General features: G+C 37.9%; 1 protein-coding gene across 1 annotated transcript; it reads left to right on the plus strand.

Annotated features, from left to right (window-relative positions):
* Positions 1-231: 231 nt before the first annotated feature.
* LOC108618657 (uncharacterized) lies at positions 232-951 on the plus strand. Its single transcript, XM_018014748.2, has 2 exons — positions 232-390; positions 448-951. The coding sequence occupies exons 1-2, from the start codon at positions 310-312 to the stop codon at positions 751-753; spliced, it is 387 nt and encodes a 128-aa protein (XP_017870237.1). The 5' UTR covers positions 232-309; the 3' UTR covers positions 754-951.
* The last annotated feature ends 18928 nt before the right edge of the window (positions 952-19879 follow it).

The following is a 19879-nucleotide window of genomic DNA, read 5'->3' on the forward strand; positions in this document are numbered from 1 at the left end:
CGAGACAGGAAGAGTATTCCATTAGATATTCATTACTCTTATGCAAAACTGAACTGAAATAATCTGTAAGGCACTTCTGACTCAAAACGAAAAGAGTATTTCAATAGCTATTCCTAATGCATGCCTGGCTCCAAATTGAGCGAGAGTATGTGAGATAAACTCAGCTTAGATAATTTTGCAGGCAAAGTAGGCTTTGCATTCGACTTCCTGTAGGCGGGCAACTGTGGCTGATTTTACTGAATTTAGTTCAGTACACAATCGTTTCTCATATCGTGTAGAGCTAAGTGTAATTTTCAAAAAATATTTATAATGGAAAACGATAATAATTCAGCTGAAAATTGTGAAAATAATTCAGTAGCTATGGAAGTAGAAACTTCTTTGACTACTTCGGTAAGTGCATCGCATTCAGTTAAATACAGACAATCAATATATATAAATAAAATATAGGAGTTGCAGAATTTGCACTTGGATCAAAAGCCCAAATGTCGCTCGCGACCCAAACCGAATAGCGCTAAGAAGCGTGACAGCAATGCTGTGAAGCGCAAAAGCATCGCCCGTGCGGGCATAAAGAAAAAGAAGCCCCAGATAAGCTATACTCTAAATAAAGCCTATATTAGATTCTTGCACGCATATTGCGCAAAGCATGGGAAACGCTTGATAGGACCGGATATGGTCCTGAAAGCTGCGCGCGCCTGGTGCCACCTAGCCTTGGCCAAAAGACAGCAGTACAACGATCCCAGGATGCTCCGCTAGTTTCTCTGGTCGTTGTCCTTCATTTTCATTGTTTTTTAAGTGCCTTCAACAAAATTCTTGCGTCTGCTCAAATTTTCGAAATTCATTGTCCTAATATGTTCACTGCAAACTGCATTTCATGCTGTTGATGCCATGCATTTCAAATTATAAGAGTAAATTCAAAAATAAACATTTCGACGACCACAAAAACAAAACAAAACAAAAGTATTTTATTTAATTTAGTGTTATTATATCTTAGCTCATTGCACGATTTGCAAATTTATTGTAATATGTATAGGTATATATATATATATAATAATAATAATTCTCGAATCGCTTCGCTAGCTAGACGTTGCTGCCTTGGACCCCTGGAGGACAAAGCGCATACGTGCATTGATGCTCAACCTAATATTTCCGATGCCTAATGAGCCTTTGGGAAATGTAAACAGCTTCAGCTACGCACTCACACACAGATAGAGTGCGAGTCTCTGAGCTCCAGCAGAAGCATATCATTACGAAATCACTGCCAAGTAGAGAGAGAGAGAGAGAGAGAGAGAGAGAGAGAGAGAGAGAGAGAGAGAGAGAGAGAGCGAAAAGAGATATATATATATATATATATATATATATATATATATATATATATATATATATATATATATATACATATACATAGATACATAGATACATAGATACATAGATACATAGATACATAGATACATAGATACATAGATACATAGATACATACATAGATACATAGATACATAGATACATAGATACATAGATACATAGATACATAGATACATAGATACATAGATACATAGATACATAGATACATAATAGATACATAGATACATAGATACATAGATACATAGATACATAGATACATAGATACATAGATACATAGATACATAGATACATAGATACATAGATACATAGATACATAGATACATAGATACATAGATACATAGATACATAGATACATAGATACATAGATACATAGATACATAGATACATAGATACATAGATACATAGATACATAGATACATAGATACATAGATACATAGATACATAGATACATAGATACATAGATTATACATAGATACATAGAGACATAGATAATCTAGATACATAGATACATACTAGATACATAGATACATAGATACATAGATACATAGTACATAGATACATAGATACATAGATACATAGATACATAGATACATAGATACATAGATACTAGATACATAGATACATAGATCTACATAGATACATAGATACATAGATACATAGATACATAGATACATTAGATACATAGATACATAGATACATAGATACATAGATACATAGATACATAGATACATAGATACATAGATACATAGATACATAGATACATAGCTTGTATCCAGTTTATTTGCACGCATTGTAGATATCAATTGAATTGAGCCGCAGTGAACCGCAGCTAACTGTATCGCATCGATGACAAGTCAGAGCGAGCGGGAGAGAGAGAGCGAGAGTTGGAACATGTCAGGCAATAAATACTCTAGTTTTATAATAGTCAAATGACAGTTGCTGGCGAGCTTTCGCCATTTCGCTCGCTTGCCCCAACTCAAATGGAACGGAAAGAGCCAACAACCTCCAGTGCTTAGGCGACGTCCCGTTATGGTTACTGTGTCTAGTTGGCAAACGGTACATTGATGGTAAATGCTCGATGCTCAGTGGTCGATGGACCGTCGACTGCTCCATCCTCTGTCCCGGTCTCTGCTTTGCCGGCGACATCAAAGGCGACACATGCCAACTGAGAGGGAGACAGAATAAGAGAGACAGAGGGAGATACAGGGGAGATACAGAGGGACTAATAAAAATGGCAACGAAATTATGCAATTAGTGGCGTAATATGAAGCACTTTACGGGCATTGTGGGCGTTCTCGTTAATAACAGTTGTGTGCGCTGTTTGTTGTTCTTGTTGGCTAGCTGGGTGTCTGGCTGTCCGTCTGTCCGGCTGTCCGGCTGTCTGGCATTTCGGCTGTGGTTGCACAATCTACTTGAATGGCCAGCGCAAAAGTTGTTTGCAACCATGACGAGAATCGTTGCGGACAAACAGCTCCATGAGTGTGGGAGCCAACAATGAAGTCAATGGACAACGGAATCCTCGTTTTATGCTAGCGATATTCTTGTGGCTTATCGAGTTGTGCAGCCATTGTTCGGCGACTAGGTGTAGGGGTAGCCACCGCTACAGTTACCTCTATGCACTTCAAAGAGTGCCAAGCAGAGCAGAGCTGAGCGGTGTACATTGATTTACATTCCATTTGCTTTCACATCAACGACATTAAATCACGTCGCATCCCACTTCGTGGTAGTTAGCTCATTCACTTGGTTAACTATTTCTTTATGTGTAGACTGTATATTATACATTTTCCTTATATTAATATGAATATTAGTTTTGAAACACATACTAATTACTCAATAATATTCTATAGTAATATAGTTATTATTGGAATTGAAAACTACAACAAGTATAGAATACCGGGCTGCCTACGCTGCTGCTCAGTCAATTTGCATTCCCATATCACGCATACGCCCGATGTGCGCGCACGCATTCCGCTATTGTTAAATACAGATGGCAAGCAAGTGTCTTTTATTCTTTGACTTGCTACGGCTAACGAGCAAACATTTTTCATCTAATTTCCTTGCTGCTCTCTGTCTTTCTATTTCTTGTTGTTGTTGTTTTTTTTTTCCTATATATGCATACATATATATTTTTGCATTCTTCCTTCTGGCTCATGCATAGAGGGAGAGAGCAAAGGGTAGGCGCTGCCAGCCAAGAAATTGTGAACATTGCCGTTATATGCTTTGTCTTAGCCTTACGACTAACGTCTACAAACTAGCACAATGTCTATGGGCGTGGGCGTATGTGTGTGTGTGTATGTGAAGTATAGGTGTTTGAGTGTGTCTTCGCATACATGCACACACACACACACACACACACACACACACATTTATATATGCACACTAATAGCATGCGCATATGAAATATATGGTCGGGTAGCGTTGGTAACCTTGGCGTCGCTTTCTTTTGCTGCTTAACGGTTTGCTTTGCATATCGCACCATCCACCCCCACCCAATTGTTGCAAAAGCCGATGTGGGTGTGTATGTGTGTGTGTGTGTGTGTGTTACCACAGCCACGCAGCCGCTGCGGTAGCCGCAACACTGCAGCACAGCGAGCTCAGGTAGAGTCGGAGTGGGCTGCATGTAAATACTTTGAACGTAGGCAAGATACGGCACTGCAAACAATTTTGGTTGACTTCTGATGAAAACTACTTGCATTATTTTATTGCGCAGCCGAGCCGTTTGATTAGCTTCTGCTAGTGCAAACTCATATAATGTAAAACTTTATCTTTAAACGAAACTGTATGTCTTTTATGTCTAATAAAAGAATTTAATTGAATTAGCACTGAATTTAATTTAACAATTTAATTAGATTTATTTTTTATTTAAATTTATAATTTATAATTTATTTTTTTTATTTATTATAGTTTAACTCCATGTAATTGTAAATTGCAAAACAAAATTAGGGTTGATTAAATGTAAGGTAATTTAATTAAATTTATTATATGTAAATAAATTGTAGCTTACAGTTTAATTAAATGAATTATTTATTTTAAGCTGTAATGAACAATTTTAATTCATTGTTATATTACATTATTATATATAATATAATTAAATAATTTCATTTAATTTAAATTCCTTTACAATCCAATATAATTAACACTTCAATTTAATTTACAATTTGATTTAATTTATAATTTGATCTAATTTACAATTTAATTTAATTTATAAAATAGCTACATATTTAATTTATAATATATTTTAATCTAAATTTTTTTAAAGTATCAATTATTAAGAAAAATAACAACAAATAGTAAATTGTTTTACTTTACAATTCAATGTACATATTTAATTCAATTTACAATTAAGTTTAATTTTACAATTAAATTTAATTTAATTTGATTTTCAATATATTCCATATTAACTTTTTTCTAGTTAATTTACAATAAAAAAAGAATTAAAAAAATATTATTCATATTTGATTTTAATATATTCCATATTACTGTTTTTCTAGTTAATTTACAATAAAAAAAATAAAAATAATAATAATAATAAAATAATATTATTCAATTTTTTTTTAATTATTCAATTTTTTTTTTTTTTTTTATTATTTATTTGTTTTATTTTATTTTATTTTATTTCTTTCATTTTATTTTAATATCAAATCCAAGCATATTCTCATCATGGGCCATACATAAAAATCTCCCAGCAAATTTTTTGCTGTGCACAATTAATTCGCTGTTGGCGAAAAAATGTCATAACATGAAGAGTGATATTCCACGCTCCAATTACGAGCAGCCGTGCCAGTGCTCCAACAGAAAAATGCGCAAAGTGACGGCCGGTAGAGGGTCGGGCCACCAGCCAGTGCTCCGTTTGTGGCATGCCTCGGCACTGGCACTGGCACTGGCAGTGGCTCTGGCTCTGGCCCATCCCAGGGCGGCCCATCCCAGCCCGCTCTGCAACAGCTCTGCTGCTTAGCTGCGCTCCGCTCAGTTTTGCTGCAGCTTGTGCATGCATTTGCGCTTATGTAACCAATGTCATCGTTATTTTTAACTTAATTTACATGCTTAACTAAAGTTGTCAGAAAATTATGTTGACGCATGCAGCTTTCAATTATGCCGCACACACGACGCGCCACGCCCACGCACACGCCCACATCCACGTCCACGTCCACGAGGACTTTGCAACGGCCTCCACCACAAGCAGCCACCGCCATCATTGCGGGCCAACGTGGCGTATGAATTCGACATTTGGCATGTGAACATCAAATTATGATAATTGTCGGCATGTCAATCACAAGGGATCGCAACAAAAGACTTCAACGAATCGAATCGTATATACATGCGACTCTACAGGTAATTAATTTATTCAGTTACCTTGGCTCGCTTCCTTTTCATGAAATATCGAGCCATAGTTGCACTCGAACAGAACTCCTGTCCAGCCCAAACAGGGATGAATTTTAGGCAGCAGCCGTCCATATGTAAGCTGTTAGTTAAGGTTATTTTTAACTCTATTTCAAGACATTTTATTAGTCTTTAATCTTAGGGAAGATTCAATAATCAGCTACAGCAAACTTTTAAAACCCAATTTAGATTTTCATTTTCATTTGTTCATTTTTCACTAATTCATTTCAATTTTCATTTCTGAGCCGGGTTCAAGCAGCTCTCTAGCCAAAGGTGTCTAGCAGCAGGCACTATAAGATTTATTCTAAATTTCATTGTCATTGACCTAGATAGTATTAAATTGATATTAAAAGTCGTTCGTGACGTTTCTCGCTTAAGATCTACAAATTAAGAGTAAGATTTGCCATTGTTTAGTTCTTAGGGTAATCACAAGTTTATTATTTATAATAATTTTAGTCTCTAATAATGAATTCAATAGATTAGAAATTATTACTATGATGGAACAAGATATAATAACCAGCTGAATGAGGTATATCAATTCAGGCAAAATATTGAAACAACATTTTTTACCTTGAATATAGGCAAGGTTATCTAAAATAAACATAGACAATATTATCACCATTTAATAGGGACCGCAAATAAGAGTTACACATTTAAAAAAATTGAGGGTTAATTATTAAAATTGATTTTTAAGATAAAAATCAAAAATAATTATTACAGAACAATTTAGTTCAAGAGATATTTCAATTCAATTTTTGTTTTCAATTTTTATAATAAAAGTTAAGGCATAACTCTTATTTTTGTTTTTAATAATAAAAATAAAAATAAGAGTTATGAATTGATTTGATATAAAAATTGTTCTGTACTAATTATTTTTAATTTTTAACATAAAAATCCATTTTAATAATTAAATATATTTTTCTTTTTTAGTTTATCAAAAAATTATTATTACTTTTTAATTTTTTGCTATAAAAGTTATAATCATTGCGGTCCCTGCAATTTCCAATAAATTAGTTTATATATTAAACATAATTAATATAGTCATCAATGCCCAGTCCAATGCCTTAATCAGAGCTCACGAAAACTAGCCCATTTGATACCTTATTTAACCTTGAACCTAGCTGAAGCTACCAAAGAACCACTCGAAAAGTAAATAACAGTTCATACAGTTTATGTTGGCTTCAACAAAGTCTCTCGGACAAGCAGTAAACTGCTGACGGAGCCCAACAATAGAGTTCAAAAAGAATCCTGAGTGCTGAATTTGTACGGTTTACGTATATGAGATTTTCAGCTTTTGATATTTTTTTGTGCTCTGTGGAGTTGTTCGCACTTGAGTCCCTCACTTATGCCGGCAATTCGGGCCATTTGGAATGCTCAGTAAATGTTAGACAGCTATTTTGCTGAGGGACTCGCCTTCAATTTTTGCCCATTCCCAGAAATGAAGCAAAGAATTTGTAGTAAATTTTTGGCCAAAAACAATGCAGTCACCATACAGGGCGTTATAAGAGTTTTTGTTGCTAACGAAACTAAAGGGGCTCATAAAATGGCGACGTTTCGCTACAATTGAAAAGATGATAAAAACCTTCATCGAAACTGAAGTTCAACAAGATTACAAAAAATGAAAAGGAAAATAAAATATCCATAGCAACTGAAGGGACTTACTTGAAAGGGGAAGCAAAAGAGGTTTGCATGACTAAATATCAATAAATTTGCGACACTTTTGATACTTTTCCTCATCCTCACCAAATATATTTCAATGAACTCAAATAGTTAAATTTTAAGTAAAAGCTACACTTGAATAATTATGAATAATTTGTCCTTTAATTGCAATTTTTTAGTTTCGCTTTTCTTTTAATCATATTCTTTTAATTTTTTGTCTACATTTAAATACATTTCATTTTTTTTTTTCATTTTAATTTTTTATTTTTTTTTTTTCAAATTCGTTGAGTGCGTATTTCCGGAATTTTAATTACAGTTCAAACGCCCTTGATTTCATTCTTGAGCATAACAAATTTGCTTTTCAGTCTTAACTGAGCCGTGCCTCAAATGCCATTGGTCCTAAGCATGCGCCTCCAGACACGCCCCTGCACACATACGTGCATCGTGTGTGTGTGTGAGTGCCGTTGAATGCCATTCATTTCATTCACACTCAGCACACATTCATCTTAATGCCTCGTTTCGCATCTTTTTTTCGATTTATTCTTTCTCTTCTCTGTGTGTGTGTGTGTGTGTGTGTGTGTGTAGGTGTGTGTGTGTGGGCGTGATGAGCGCAGCGCGACAATTAAATTTAATAGCAATGCAATTAACTCTTAATTTCTATTTTGGCATTGCCTCTCCTTATTTTTCATTTTCCTTTCATTTTTATTTTATTTTCATTTTTTTTTTTTGTTGGTCTTCATTGTCTTCAGCCGTAACGCATTCTTTTATATTTTGCAGCTTTCTAAAACGCCGTGAATGTCGCACAAAAAAACAAAAAATGACACCACAAAAAAAAAAAAAAAAAAAAAAAAAAAACATGAACTACGGCAGAGGTCATTTTATTAATTAACCAACAGGCAAAGTTGCTTTGAGTTTGATTGGATCCGGGTCTGTGACTGTGACTGTGACTGTGTGTGTGTGTGTCTATGTGTGCGAATCCGAGTCTGTTTCTGTGTCTGGGCGCCAGCCAAAATGTGTGGCAAATTGCGTGAATTATTTCAGCTGTCTTCCCACTCCCACTATCACTCCCTATCGCCCCATCGCCCCTCCTCCCTCCCTCCCTCTCTCGGTAGGTGTTGACCCAACGCTGGTTGCTAAATTAAAATAAAATGCTCGCCCCAACACGCTCGTGCCACTGCTACAGTAGGCCCTCCTTTCAAGCGCCCAGGCATCCACTATGCCATTTTGACCCTTTGAATTACTTCATTAAATTTGCATATTAGGTGAGGATTTGGTTTGCCCTTTGCCACACATTTTTTCAGCTGCGCTCGGCTTGTGTCTCCCCCACACACGCACACACACGCACGCACACTTACACACTTTTTTGTTCTGCGTCCAGCAGTCCTTAACTGCTCGAGGGCCAAAAAACTTGCCATTACAGCTGTAAACGCACTTGATAGATATGGGGAAAGCGTTAGTTAGGAAACTCTAGAACTTTTTGTTGTTTTTTTTTCATTTTTTTTTTCTTTTTGCTCATTTTACCGGAGCATTAAAAATGGAAACAGAGTTTACTTTAGAGCTGGAAAACTATTCATATGTGGCTGCTTGAAAAAGTTACGACTATGTTAATCGGCTTGTGAGGTGGAATTTGAATCGCATGTAAATCGCTGACCCCGACAACAACAAAGCTTCCCACAAAAGATTCCTTTTCAACTCGAGAGCCGTGTGCACATTGGGAAGACGTTATTCGATGCAGCTCCAAGAGCATAGTGAAAGCTAGCAAAATTGGCAAATGCTTCCACTATAATCCTACATAGATAATCCTATAGCGTTTTCGATAAGTCGACATAGTTTATAGATCTCATGCTAAGTCGTTTTTGTTTTATTTTAAATTTGCCAATTTGATTTTTAGCACAATTGTGATTCACTTTTGATTTTAGCTTTTCTATATTTGTAAAGCTTTCTATATTTCTCGTTATTATTTTGTTTTATTAATTTTGTTTCTCTTTTTTTTTTGCTGCAATTCAATTCATTTTGCTGCCACAAATTAAAATAACATCAAATATTGTTTACAGAGTACCCAAAATTAAAACAATTTCATAGATTTGGTTTTGCATAGCTGATATTTGTACAAGCATTGAAGAATAAAAATATAATAACAACAACCAAATATATACAGTGTCTAACATTAATATTCGGTTTTTTCATTTTTCAACTTCAACCGCCCATAAAACCTGTAATTAAAATGTAATGTTAATTAAAATAAGAAATACTAAAAAAAATAAAAAACAATAAATAAAATATATATATATATATATATATATATATATAATATCATATACATATAATTTATTACAATATATTTATTAATTATAAGTATACTATTAAAAAATAATATGAAAATTATAAAAAAATTAATAAATACCAAATAATTATATAATAAAAATTATCACTAAATAAAATTTTGTTTTTCCTTTAGAAATATCATATGCGAAAACTGTGAATTTATTTGCAATATATTTATTCTTATTATTATATTATTAATATTACTACTGGTTATTTTCGAAAGTACCTAAAGAAAATGGGGAAAACTGCCGAATCGAGCTGAATCGAGCTGTGTCTTTGCCGAAAAGGAGAACGGTGTTAGCCACGCCTACCTGCCGCATTTTTTGAAATATGCAATATTTGTTATATATATCTACTTTTTCTGAAACATCAGAAATTTGTATTAAATATTTTGTTTTTTTAGACAGACTTCAGAATATTTTATGTATCTATTTATTTTACTATTTATCTTATTTATGTATTTTATCTAAGAAGAAGTTGTTACAGAATTGTAAAATAAGTTAAAGCTTTTGCCATTTGCTCAACGCTTTTTATTGTCCGTCAAAGGCTTTAAGGCTACAAATACTTGTAAGACTTTAGACGTTCCCATAACCATACCGCCCCTCCCCCTTCCCAACGCATAGATGCGCAACGATCTTAATTATTGAAATTTGCGTAATCCCTGGCATAGTGCAAATGGCATTCAACCTCCAATAATGCCTGTCAGCTAACATGTTGACCCTCAAAGTAATATGGCTCGCGGCGATAGGCCTAGATGGGGCCACAAGAGCCAGCCTCCATAACGAGCCCCAGCCCCCCAGCCCACTACCAGCTACCCCCTCCGCCTGCTGCTCGCCTGGTGCCCTGCAGCTGTTAAGTTCACGCGGTTAACGGCACAAATGGAAATGGCAGGCGGCTAGACTATCGCCATTTCGCAGCGCCATCATCATCTTCATCAGCGCCATCAGCCCGATTATCGTCATCATCAGGAGGAGCGGCGTTTCGACTTGGCTGCCATTGTCATTGGGCTGGCCTATGGAACGGCGCAGACGCTGCCGCTGCCACCGCTGCCGCCGCCGCTGCTGCTGTTGCTGCCGCTGCTGCTGCTGCTTGATGCTATAAATTAGAAAGTGTCAGGTTCGTTACGTAAATTACCTGGCTATAAAAAACGGGAGCAAAAAGAAAGGCGACGGCACCTGAGGCAGTGGCTGACGCGGCGGCAGCGGGGGCAGCGACTGCGCGGCTCACCCACAAGGACAACGACAACGAATTAATGTCTTTTTATTTGCGCTTCGCGCGCCGAAAGGGCAAAAAGATTTGTCAAGGATATTTACGGCGGGGCGGGCCAAGCGAGTAGCGGGGTGGGGGAGGGCGCCTAGTTTAGCTTTGCATGCCACGAAGACAAGAAAAGAGTGAGTGAGAGAGCGAGAGCGGGCGATAGTCAGTTAAAGCGAGAAGGCAACAAGAGCGAAAACAAGAATAAAAATAAAAATAAAATAAATAAATAAAGATGCTGACCCAGAAATAAAAATGAGATTAAGTGTGATTAACACGCTGTCGAGCTGAGATGCCGCCATCTTCCATAACGTGTGTGTGTGTGTGTGCCTGGTGGGTGCCTTTATGTGTGTGTGTGTGTGTGAGTGTGTGTATATCTGCTTATGGACGAGCTTTTTGCTTTATTCTCACTTTTGCATCCCGCAGCTCCCCTTTCTCCTTGCTCCCCTCTCTCGCATCACGCATCTCGCTCAACTTTTGTTTTCTGTTTTCAGTTCTCTGTTTGTTGTTGCTACGTCTCGCGTCTCTTGTTTCGCCACGGATTTGCCGCTGTTCTCTTTCAATCGCTTTTAGTGCCCGGCCGCCGCTGTCCACTGGCGCTGGCGCTGGCGGTGGGGTAATTTATTTGGTTACAACTTGATTTGCATAAAAGAACATTTACTTTTTAATTAGGTGTAAAATTTATGCACTTCACTTTCGCTTCGGCCGTTTGGTTTGTATCGTGCTTTCCTTTCCTTCTTTTTTTTTTCTCTCTCTCTCACTCACTCTCTCTCTTTCTCTCTCTGCCACTTTTTTTGGACTCTCTGTTGCTAAAGTTGTTGTTGTTGTTGTTGTTAATTCAGTGAGCGGCTCGAGCTCCCTGTTGTTGTGGCTTCACAAGTGGGGTAGTTAGCTAGCATACGCCTGGGTAAACGCTGAGGCCCCCGAATACGGCTAGAAATGTCCAAATGAACTTGGCCAGGCCATAAATCAAGCAGCTTGATTGAATCGTAACTTAATAGGGAATATGTTAGAGAATGTTTGTCTGCTATAACGTAAACTGAAATATGCCTCTAATAATTGCTGTCCATCAAGCCAGCCTGTCAACCATTATCTGCCTTTTGACGTAGATCTATTGAGGAGTCGTACAAAGCTAAGTTTATTTATTTATTAATTTCATTTATTTATTTATTTTTAAAATTTAATTATTTATTTTAAAATTTATTTTATTTTTTTATTTTTGTTCTTTTATTTTTTATTTTTTAAATTAATTAATTTATTTTTTTTCTTTATTTATTTTTTATTTAATCAATGTATTTTATTTCTTTATTTAATTAATTTATTCATTTTATATATTTATTTGTTTATTTAATTCACCAATTTTTTATTTTTAATGTTTATTTTTTAAATATTTAATTTACTTATTTACTTTATTTATTTTATATATTTTTTTTATTTTAATTTTTTTATTTATTTGTCTTTTATTTATTTTATTATTATTTTATATTATTATTTTTGTATTTTGTAATTATATTATTTTGTAATTGTATATTATTATTTTTTTATGACTTTACTTATTAAGGGTCATATTCTATATCATCCTTAGCAATTTATTTCGCTTAATTTATATATATTCATAAAAATTGTTATGCTTCAACATTGAGCGACCTCCAACGATCATCAACTGAACTTATATAATAATTGAAATGGAGGTCTAGCTGAATCCATGGCCCACGTCGATGCGTATTACAATGCCACCTTGTGGCCCGAGTCGGAGCTGCTGGCTGAAATTCAGGCACGTCGCCTTGTGCTTAAGCTGCCCAATGACCTGTTTACTTAGACAGCACATCTATCGAGCAGAGCACAACATCATTTTAGCCGCTGGCATTCAGAGCTGACCAATGATTCGATTGCGATTGCCAACGCCAATGCCAGTACCAGTGCCGGTGCCAGTGCCAGGATGGCAAATAAAAAATTGTGAAATATGTATGTAGTTGCTCAATGGCTGCTTTTGCTCGCCAGATTGCTGGGATCGGGCGGGGTGGAGTGCCCACAAGCCGCAGCACGTTCAAGATACACATTTGCCTCTCTCAACACGTTGCCGCTCCACATCGCTTCGCCCCCGGCCCCCCTCCTGCCAGCCACGCCTCTGCAGAGTCCTGTAGCTCGTTTCTCTGTCCTGCGAATGTATAGCGCAGTTGGTATGTGAAAATACTTTCGTGTTGACGTTGACGCTGGCGGGTAGTTAATCGGTCGCTTGCAACGCCAACAGTGACTTACCACTCGCCCGCTGCCGCACCGGCTGCTCCGCCCGCCTTAGCTACACGCTGTGGGTGTGCGGCAGGTGTACGTAAACGTGCCACAGGCCCACTTAATGCAGCACACTGAGGTGCGATAAGGAATTTTCAGATTTCTTTTGCCTCGCATATACATTTCAGTAGTCAGTCAGGCTACAGGGTGATTCGAGCGCGTTCACAGCAGCGCAAGTAAATCTGCTGGAGCTACGATGCTTAAAGAACTGAACAGGTCAGGTAAAAGTGTTGCATGTTCCGATACTGATCGATAACATTCAATCGACTCTTATTTGATATATGTCAATAACAACATCAACTTCAATTATTGTTTTTAAATATATTACTGATATTTTATCGATGACTTACAAATATATTTATTTTGGTTAATTGATGCTTATCGATAAATGTCATTTACATGTATTATGGCTTTTATTTAATACTGATCGATAGTTTTTAACTAGATCGATTATTGTCTTACTTCAACGTTCAATTTGATTGATTGCTGTTATCTTAAATTGTACTTATCGATAGCTTTCATTTGTCTTAATCTTTTATCTGCCATTTGTCGATGACATTCTACAATATTTCAGCAATTAATTAAATCTTATTTGCTAATTATTGATAACTTCCCTATATAACGCTTATGGCTTCTGCTTGATACTGTTCGATAGCTTTTAGCTATCTAGATTACTTTGTAAATCTTTTATTTTTTAATTATCAATAGCTCTTGTACAATTATCGATAACTTTAATTGATATTATTTTTAATTTTTTTATCGCTTTTATCGATTACTTGAATGTCTTATTTGAAACTGATCGATAACATTAAAGTGCATCGAATATAGATTATATCACTTATTTCATTCCAAGTGACATATTCTACCTGTGTATATCAATCATTACTTTAAACTCATATTCATACTGACCGATAACTTGCGTGCTTATCGAGTTTAGTTGTACTCTCCTATTACATTGATTTTTGTTTTCAGACAGGCTATATATTGTATACATATATATAAATTTGTAGCATTATAAATATATTGAGACCCATCTATATATAGTCATCTTCAGCGCGGATCACCCTGTAGTTTTAAATGCGTTTCGGCTTTTATTTTTGTGCCTTTATTTGGAAAACTTTTGTTGCTACTTTTGTGTTTTGTTTGCACATTTCTGCGCCAACAACTGTCAATCTTTTTTCGCCGCTGCCGAGGCTGATGATGCCTGCTCCAGTAGCACGGCCAGCCCAGCCGCCCTCCAGCCCTCCAGCTCTCCAGCCAATGCCCACACGCTTCACTCCGTCAGCAAGCAATTCACGTCGACATCCAACACTTGCGTCTCCATGTCCGTCTCTAACTCGCATTCAGCTCATGTGTTTTGATACACATATTGTATCGTTTTGTGAGCAGAGGCCGCTCGTACGTGTGCTCAAGGGTGTGGGGCTCAAGGTGAGTGTGTGTGGGTGTGTGTGTGTGTGGGTGTGTGAGTACCTAAGGGGGTGGTGCTCGCCATAAGTGGCTGTATAAAAAGAAGTCGACATTTATTTGCGAGCATGCTGTAAATTGTAAATTACATTTCTAATCTTTGTAAGGCGCATTTTACACACACACACAAATGTACACACACACACACACATACATGTATACACCGCTACACTAACTACACTTTAAGGCCGCTGCCGTCGGTCCAGGCATCGCATCGCTGGATCCCCAGTGGCACACGCAGACAGACAGCTCAGCAGGCGGAGGGAGCGAGCGTCACGCACTTTTGCTCATTTGTGTTTTAAATTTCATTTCAAGACAACAACAGCAACAACAACAACAAATGAGAGAAAAGTAATGTTAAGTAAAGAAAGTTACAATTTCGGTTCTCAACTTGAGGCGACGCGTCTGCCACGCCCCCAGTGGGGCGGACACAGGGCGCTGGCTGCATTGTGTCTTTGCTGCTCGTCCTGATTTGTGTCTGTCTGTCTGTCTGTCTGTCTGTCTGTCTCTCTTTCTCTTTCGGTCTCGCTCGACGTCTGTCTCCCGCTGTGCGACAGGCGTGTGTTTTGCGTGTGTCGCTTAAAAATCTGCGGCAGTGACAATGTCACGTTTTGTGTTAATTTAATTACAAGAAACCATTTGTAAATATCAAGACGTGATTTGCAAGGCACGCATGAAGCCCGCAGCCCACCTACCGCCGCCCACCCAAAGCAGCTAACACACGCAGCCACAACCACAGCCACACACACGCAACTCTCCCTCTGTCTGTGTGTGTGTGCTCAGGAAAGTATATAAAATTTGCTGAAGTTTTCATTAGCATTTGCCATTCATACGTAAGCAAATTGTCTTTGTCGTCTCTGGGCAACTCCCTCAGCTCGAGCTGCGCGGCTGCTGTTACGTCGTTTACAGTTACAGCATCGCCGTCGTTCTATTTGCGCTTGGCCACAAAAATGTCCCGTTTGGCCAAGCCGGGCGCATGTTGCTGCTGCTGACTCTGCTCGGCTTGGCTGCGCAGCGCAACATGTTGCTAAGCGCCGCATGGCGCGCAGCATGTTGCTGCTGAATCTGTGCGCCGGCAAAACGTGTTTGGCCTTTGTTTATGCTTTGCTCTGAATGGCAGTGCATGTGTATGTGTGCGTGTGTGTATGTGTGTTTGTCTCTCTGTGTGTGTGTGTGTGTGTGTGTGTGTGTTTGTGGTTAGCTCCTTCAGTTCAACGGCATCAAAATGCGCTGCGCATTTAACACAAATCCTCAGCCGAACAGCAATTGATGGTAAATTATTTCAATAATCCGCTTAATGCCCCCTATTTAATTATTGTCAGCAAACATATTTGGATACTCATGCATACAAACATGCATGCACTAAAAAGCTTGCGGGCGGGAAACGTGGGGCGGACTCTCTCTCTCTCTCTGCACTGCACAATTAACAGTCAATAAGTCCAACTGGCCATATAACACAAATTAAGCCATAAGGATTATGAGTTTAAGCCGCACTTAGCCAACCGCTAAAACGCCTGCAAACATCGATTTGAATTAACAAGTACAAGGCGTGGAAGCCATAGCATTGATTACAATAGATATCGCACAGCAAATGTAACTAAATATATGTACATATGTATGTGTGCTAGTGTAAATGTAGGATTAGCCTGCAAACGAATTCAAGCTGAGACAGTCCTGCCCAAAGGGTAAGTCATATACATATGTTTAGCTGAGTCAAAGAGTTGCTAGTACTTTTTATAACATACATACATATATGTACATATGGCTTTAATAAATAAATAAAAAAAAAAAAAAAAAAGGAATGGTTATTAAGCCGCAGGGCCCAGCTGCTACTGCTTAATTTTGTATATCCCGAACTCATTGAAAATGGGAAATCCAGATATAATGATTTGATTAAATGCACCTAACAGGCAGATGGAGGCGCGGCATTCCCCATAAAGAATGTATATTTTTGACTAGGCCAACGAGCTGAGTCGATCCATCTATTTGTATGCTGGAGCGCGTACATCTCAGGAGATAGAAGTGCTAGAGACTTGAATCGAGCTTGTTTCATAGAATCGATAACTATTATGGTTTTTCGGCTATCGATTAAAAAGCTTATCGAAATAATTTATGAAATTTTAACTCCAACATCTTTAGAGCTATAGTCTCAAAATTTAAAAAATATTCATATTTATGTATATATTATAGGATTTCGATTTTTGTTTTAATCCAAATAAAATATTAATACAAAAAAACAGTTTTTTTTTTTTTTTTTTTTTTTGATTGCCTAAAATGCGATTGGCATTGATAAATACAAGTTTAATAATCTCGCTCATAGTGCCAGCAAATATATATTTTGTATATATTAATAGAGGCGCGATTGTAGCTACTATCGATGGTTAGGCAGTCCTACTCCAAAACTCTGATGCGATTAATACACACATATCTGGATGGGGCAAGCAAAAAGCCAAAAAGATGCAATTAATTCTTGTCTAATATGTGGCAAAAGATACAAATGTATCTGCGAGTTATGGCACACACAGAGAGGCATGGTACGCACACAGAAATGTCTGCGGAGAGTTGGAGCTGCTGCTGGGCTGCTGCTGGGCGAGCCAAGACGCAGCCAAGTTTTCGCTTTAGCTGCCCGCCCGGCGATTGCTTTTTCGTGGCAGCTCAAGCAAAAAGCGCCAGTCATTAAAAGTTGCAATAAGAAACTACTTGCGAGTGCACTCTGGGTCGCCTCGCCTATTACTTGTCCTAATGGCGTGCAATTTAAGCTGTGGCGCCGCATCACGTGTGCCACCGGGTCAGGTGTGGCGCCGCCCCGCACCGCACCGCACCGCACCGCACCGCACCGCACCGCACCGCACCTGCAGCAGTGAGGAGGTCTCTGGCTGTTGCGCACTTAAATTAAACACCCGACAGCACTTTGGGCAATTCATTTCATTTTTGGTTGGCAACCACAGCAAGAACAACAACAAGTTGCAAACAACATGGCAAATCTTCAAATGCAACATCGTGACAGCTCCATTGTGCAGCAGCTCCACATCCTCAGACACCCCAAGCCCGAGAAGAATGACCAAATGAAGTACTTGCTGCATTCAAGCTGTCTGCCATGAAGATTCCAGCGATGTATTACAAGAACTGTGTTCAGTGGGTGTAGAGTCCATCCAAACAGAGCTGGCAATAATGAGAGAGAGAGAGAGAGAGAGAGAGAGAGAGAGAGAGAGAGAGAGAGAGAGAGAGAGAGAGAGAGAGGGAGATAGAAGGAGAGCAGATGATGGGAAGTAGGCAGAGAGAGAGCTTATATTTGATAATTGTTATATAATCTGAGGTGAACTTTGATCAAATGCCAGAAGTAGTAAATATGTAGGAGGTCTATAGCTAATCCTAATCAATAATCTACCAAGTCAAAGCACTGCCATATTTTTAAGTTAGTTTAAATTTAATATTATTACTAGTCTATAATAAATTAAATGCATAATTGACAAATATGTAAAAGTGTATGTATGTACATATATAAACCTTACCAGTTCCTCACGCATATAAAAATACAAAAATATAATAAAAATGAGAAAAAATGTGTATATATACATACATATTATATACAGAGAGAGCTAAAATATTAAACATTTATGTATATATAATTTAACATTTTTGTATTGTATATTGAAGAACAAAATAAACACAATAAATTTATGATTAATTTTTATTATTATTATTATTTGTAGTAGTATTAATATTATTACTAATAATTTATTATTATTACTAATAATATGATAAGCAATAATTTTGTATTTTTTTTTTTATTTATTTATTTTTATTTTATTTCTTTTTTTAGAGTAAAATTGACCTTTATGATTTGGGTTTTTAGATGAGTTTCAGCACCTCCTTCTGTGGCATAATCTTCTGTCCACCTATTAGCCCAGTCTGTACAGATATCCTGATGTAGATGTTGAGCATGTCTGAGGGAGGTAGTCTATGTGGTACGCATCAACTAACTAGCCAAATTAACCAAAGACTAAGCTTTTAGCTGCGAGCAGTCACACAGTTGGCTTCCACATTGACTCTAAGGCTTATCCGAAAGTTATAGTATTTCAGATGAAATAATGGGAATGGGTAGGGGAAGGGCAAGAGGAAGTGCTACTGCTACTGCTACGGCTATGATATATCGCCAACTCCATATATATCGCGCAATATATCGAAAAAGTTGCCAGATAAATGATGATGCACGTTCGGTGGCGCAACGCGGCTGGCTGTGCCGCGCGGTGTCGAGGTCATTTGCGTGGCAATCGCGACATTTTATCACATTGGACAACGCCCAAAAGGTGTTAAGCATAGGTCAGGAGGCGTTGCTAAGGGGGAGGGGAAGGGTGTGATAGCAGAGGGTTTAGCGCATTAGCTGCCAACTCTACTAAAAAGTGAGTGTGTGTCTGTGTGTCTCAGTGTGTGTATGTGTGCAAGTATCTGTGTGTGTGTGAAAGTGAGAGTGTGTGTGTGAGTGCTTATGTGTGCGTGTGTGTGGGGCTGGTGAAACCATTGATTTTCTTGGTTTTCGTAATCAAAAGTTTTGTTCCCACGGCGCGTTCACACTGATATTCTTCTCACACACACAAACACATGCCAACATATAGATATATACATCTATGTATGTACATACGCTGCTTCACTTGCTGCAGTTGGCCAGGACGACCGGCGATGAGGAGTCGTTGGAGTATAATAAATTTTTGTGTGTTACCAACACTCTGACAAATTAATTAAAATGATTGGCCTGCTCACAGGCTGGCTCCAATTCTGGCGCTCGCCCCACAGGAGCTGCCCCAACCACACACACACACACACACACAGACACTGAGAGCGAGACACGCACAACCGCCACGTTATGTAGATAAGCGACAGTGTGTGTGTGTGTGTGTGTGTCTGTGTGTATGGGTGTAGAAAATTGGGGTTCGGGTTGGGGCTGGGATGTTAAATTTTCACATGCGCTCGCCGCGACGTTGGCGACGTGTCGCTCGCAATTAGCAAAGTAAGCTTAATGTGGTTTCACTTGAATTACTTACGAGTGTCGCTGTGGTGCACACTCAGAAATAGAGAGAGACGGCGAGCGAGAGAGAGAGAGCGAGATAGCAAGAAGCAACCGCTCATCAATTGTAGAGCCAAGCGAAGC

The sequence above is a fragment of the Drosophila arizonae genome, chromosome X (genome assembly GCF_054131065.1).
Source record: "Drosophila arizonae isolate 15081-1271.41 chromosome X, UAZ_ARI_1.0, whole genome shotgun sequence".
Classification (NCBI taxonomy): domain Eukaryota; kingdom Metazoa; phylum Arthropoda; class Insecta; order Diptera; family Drosophilidae; genus Drosophila; species Drosophila arizonae.

What these genes read in the sequence shown, in the direction of transcription:
- LOC108618657 (XM_018014748.2), top strand. Translation starts at nt 310, where the DNA reads ATGGAAAACGATAATAATTCAGCTGAAAATTGTGAAAATAATTCAGTA. An exon ending in AAACTTCTTTGACTACTTCG is followed by an intron (nt 391 to 447) that starts GTAAGTGCATCG and finishes AATAAAATATAG; the next exon opens with GAGTTGCAGAATTTGCACTT.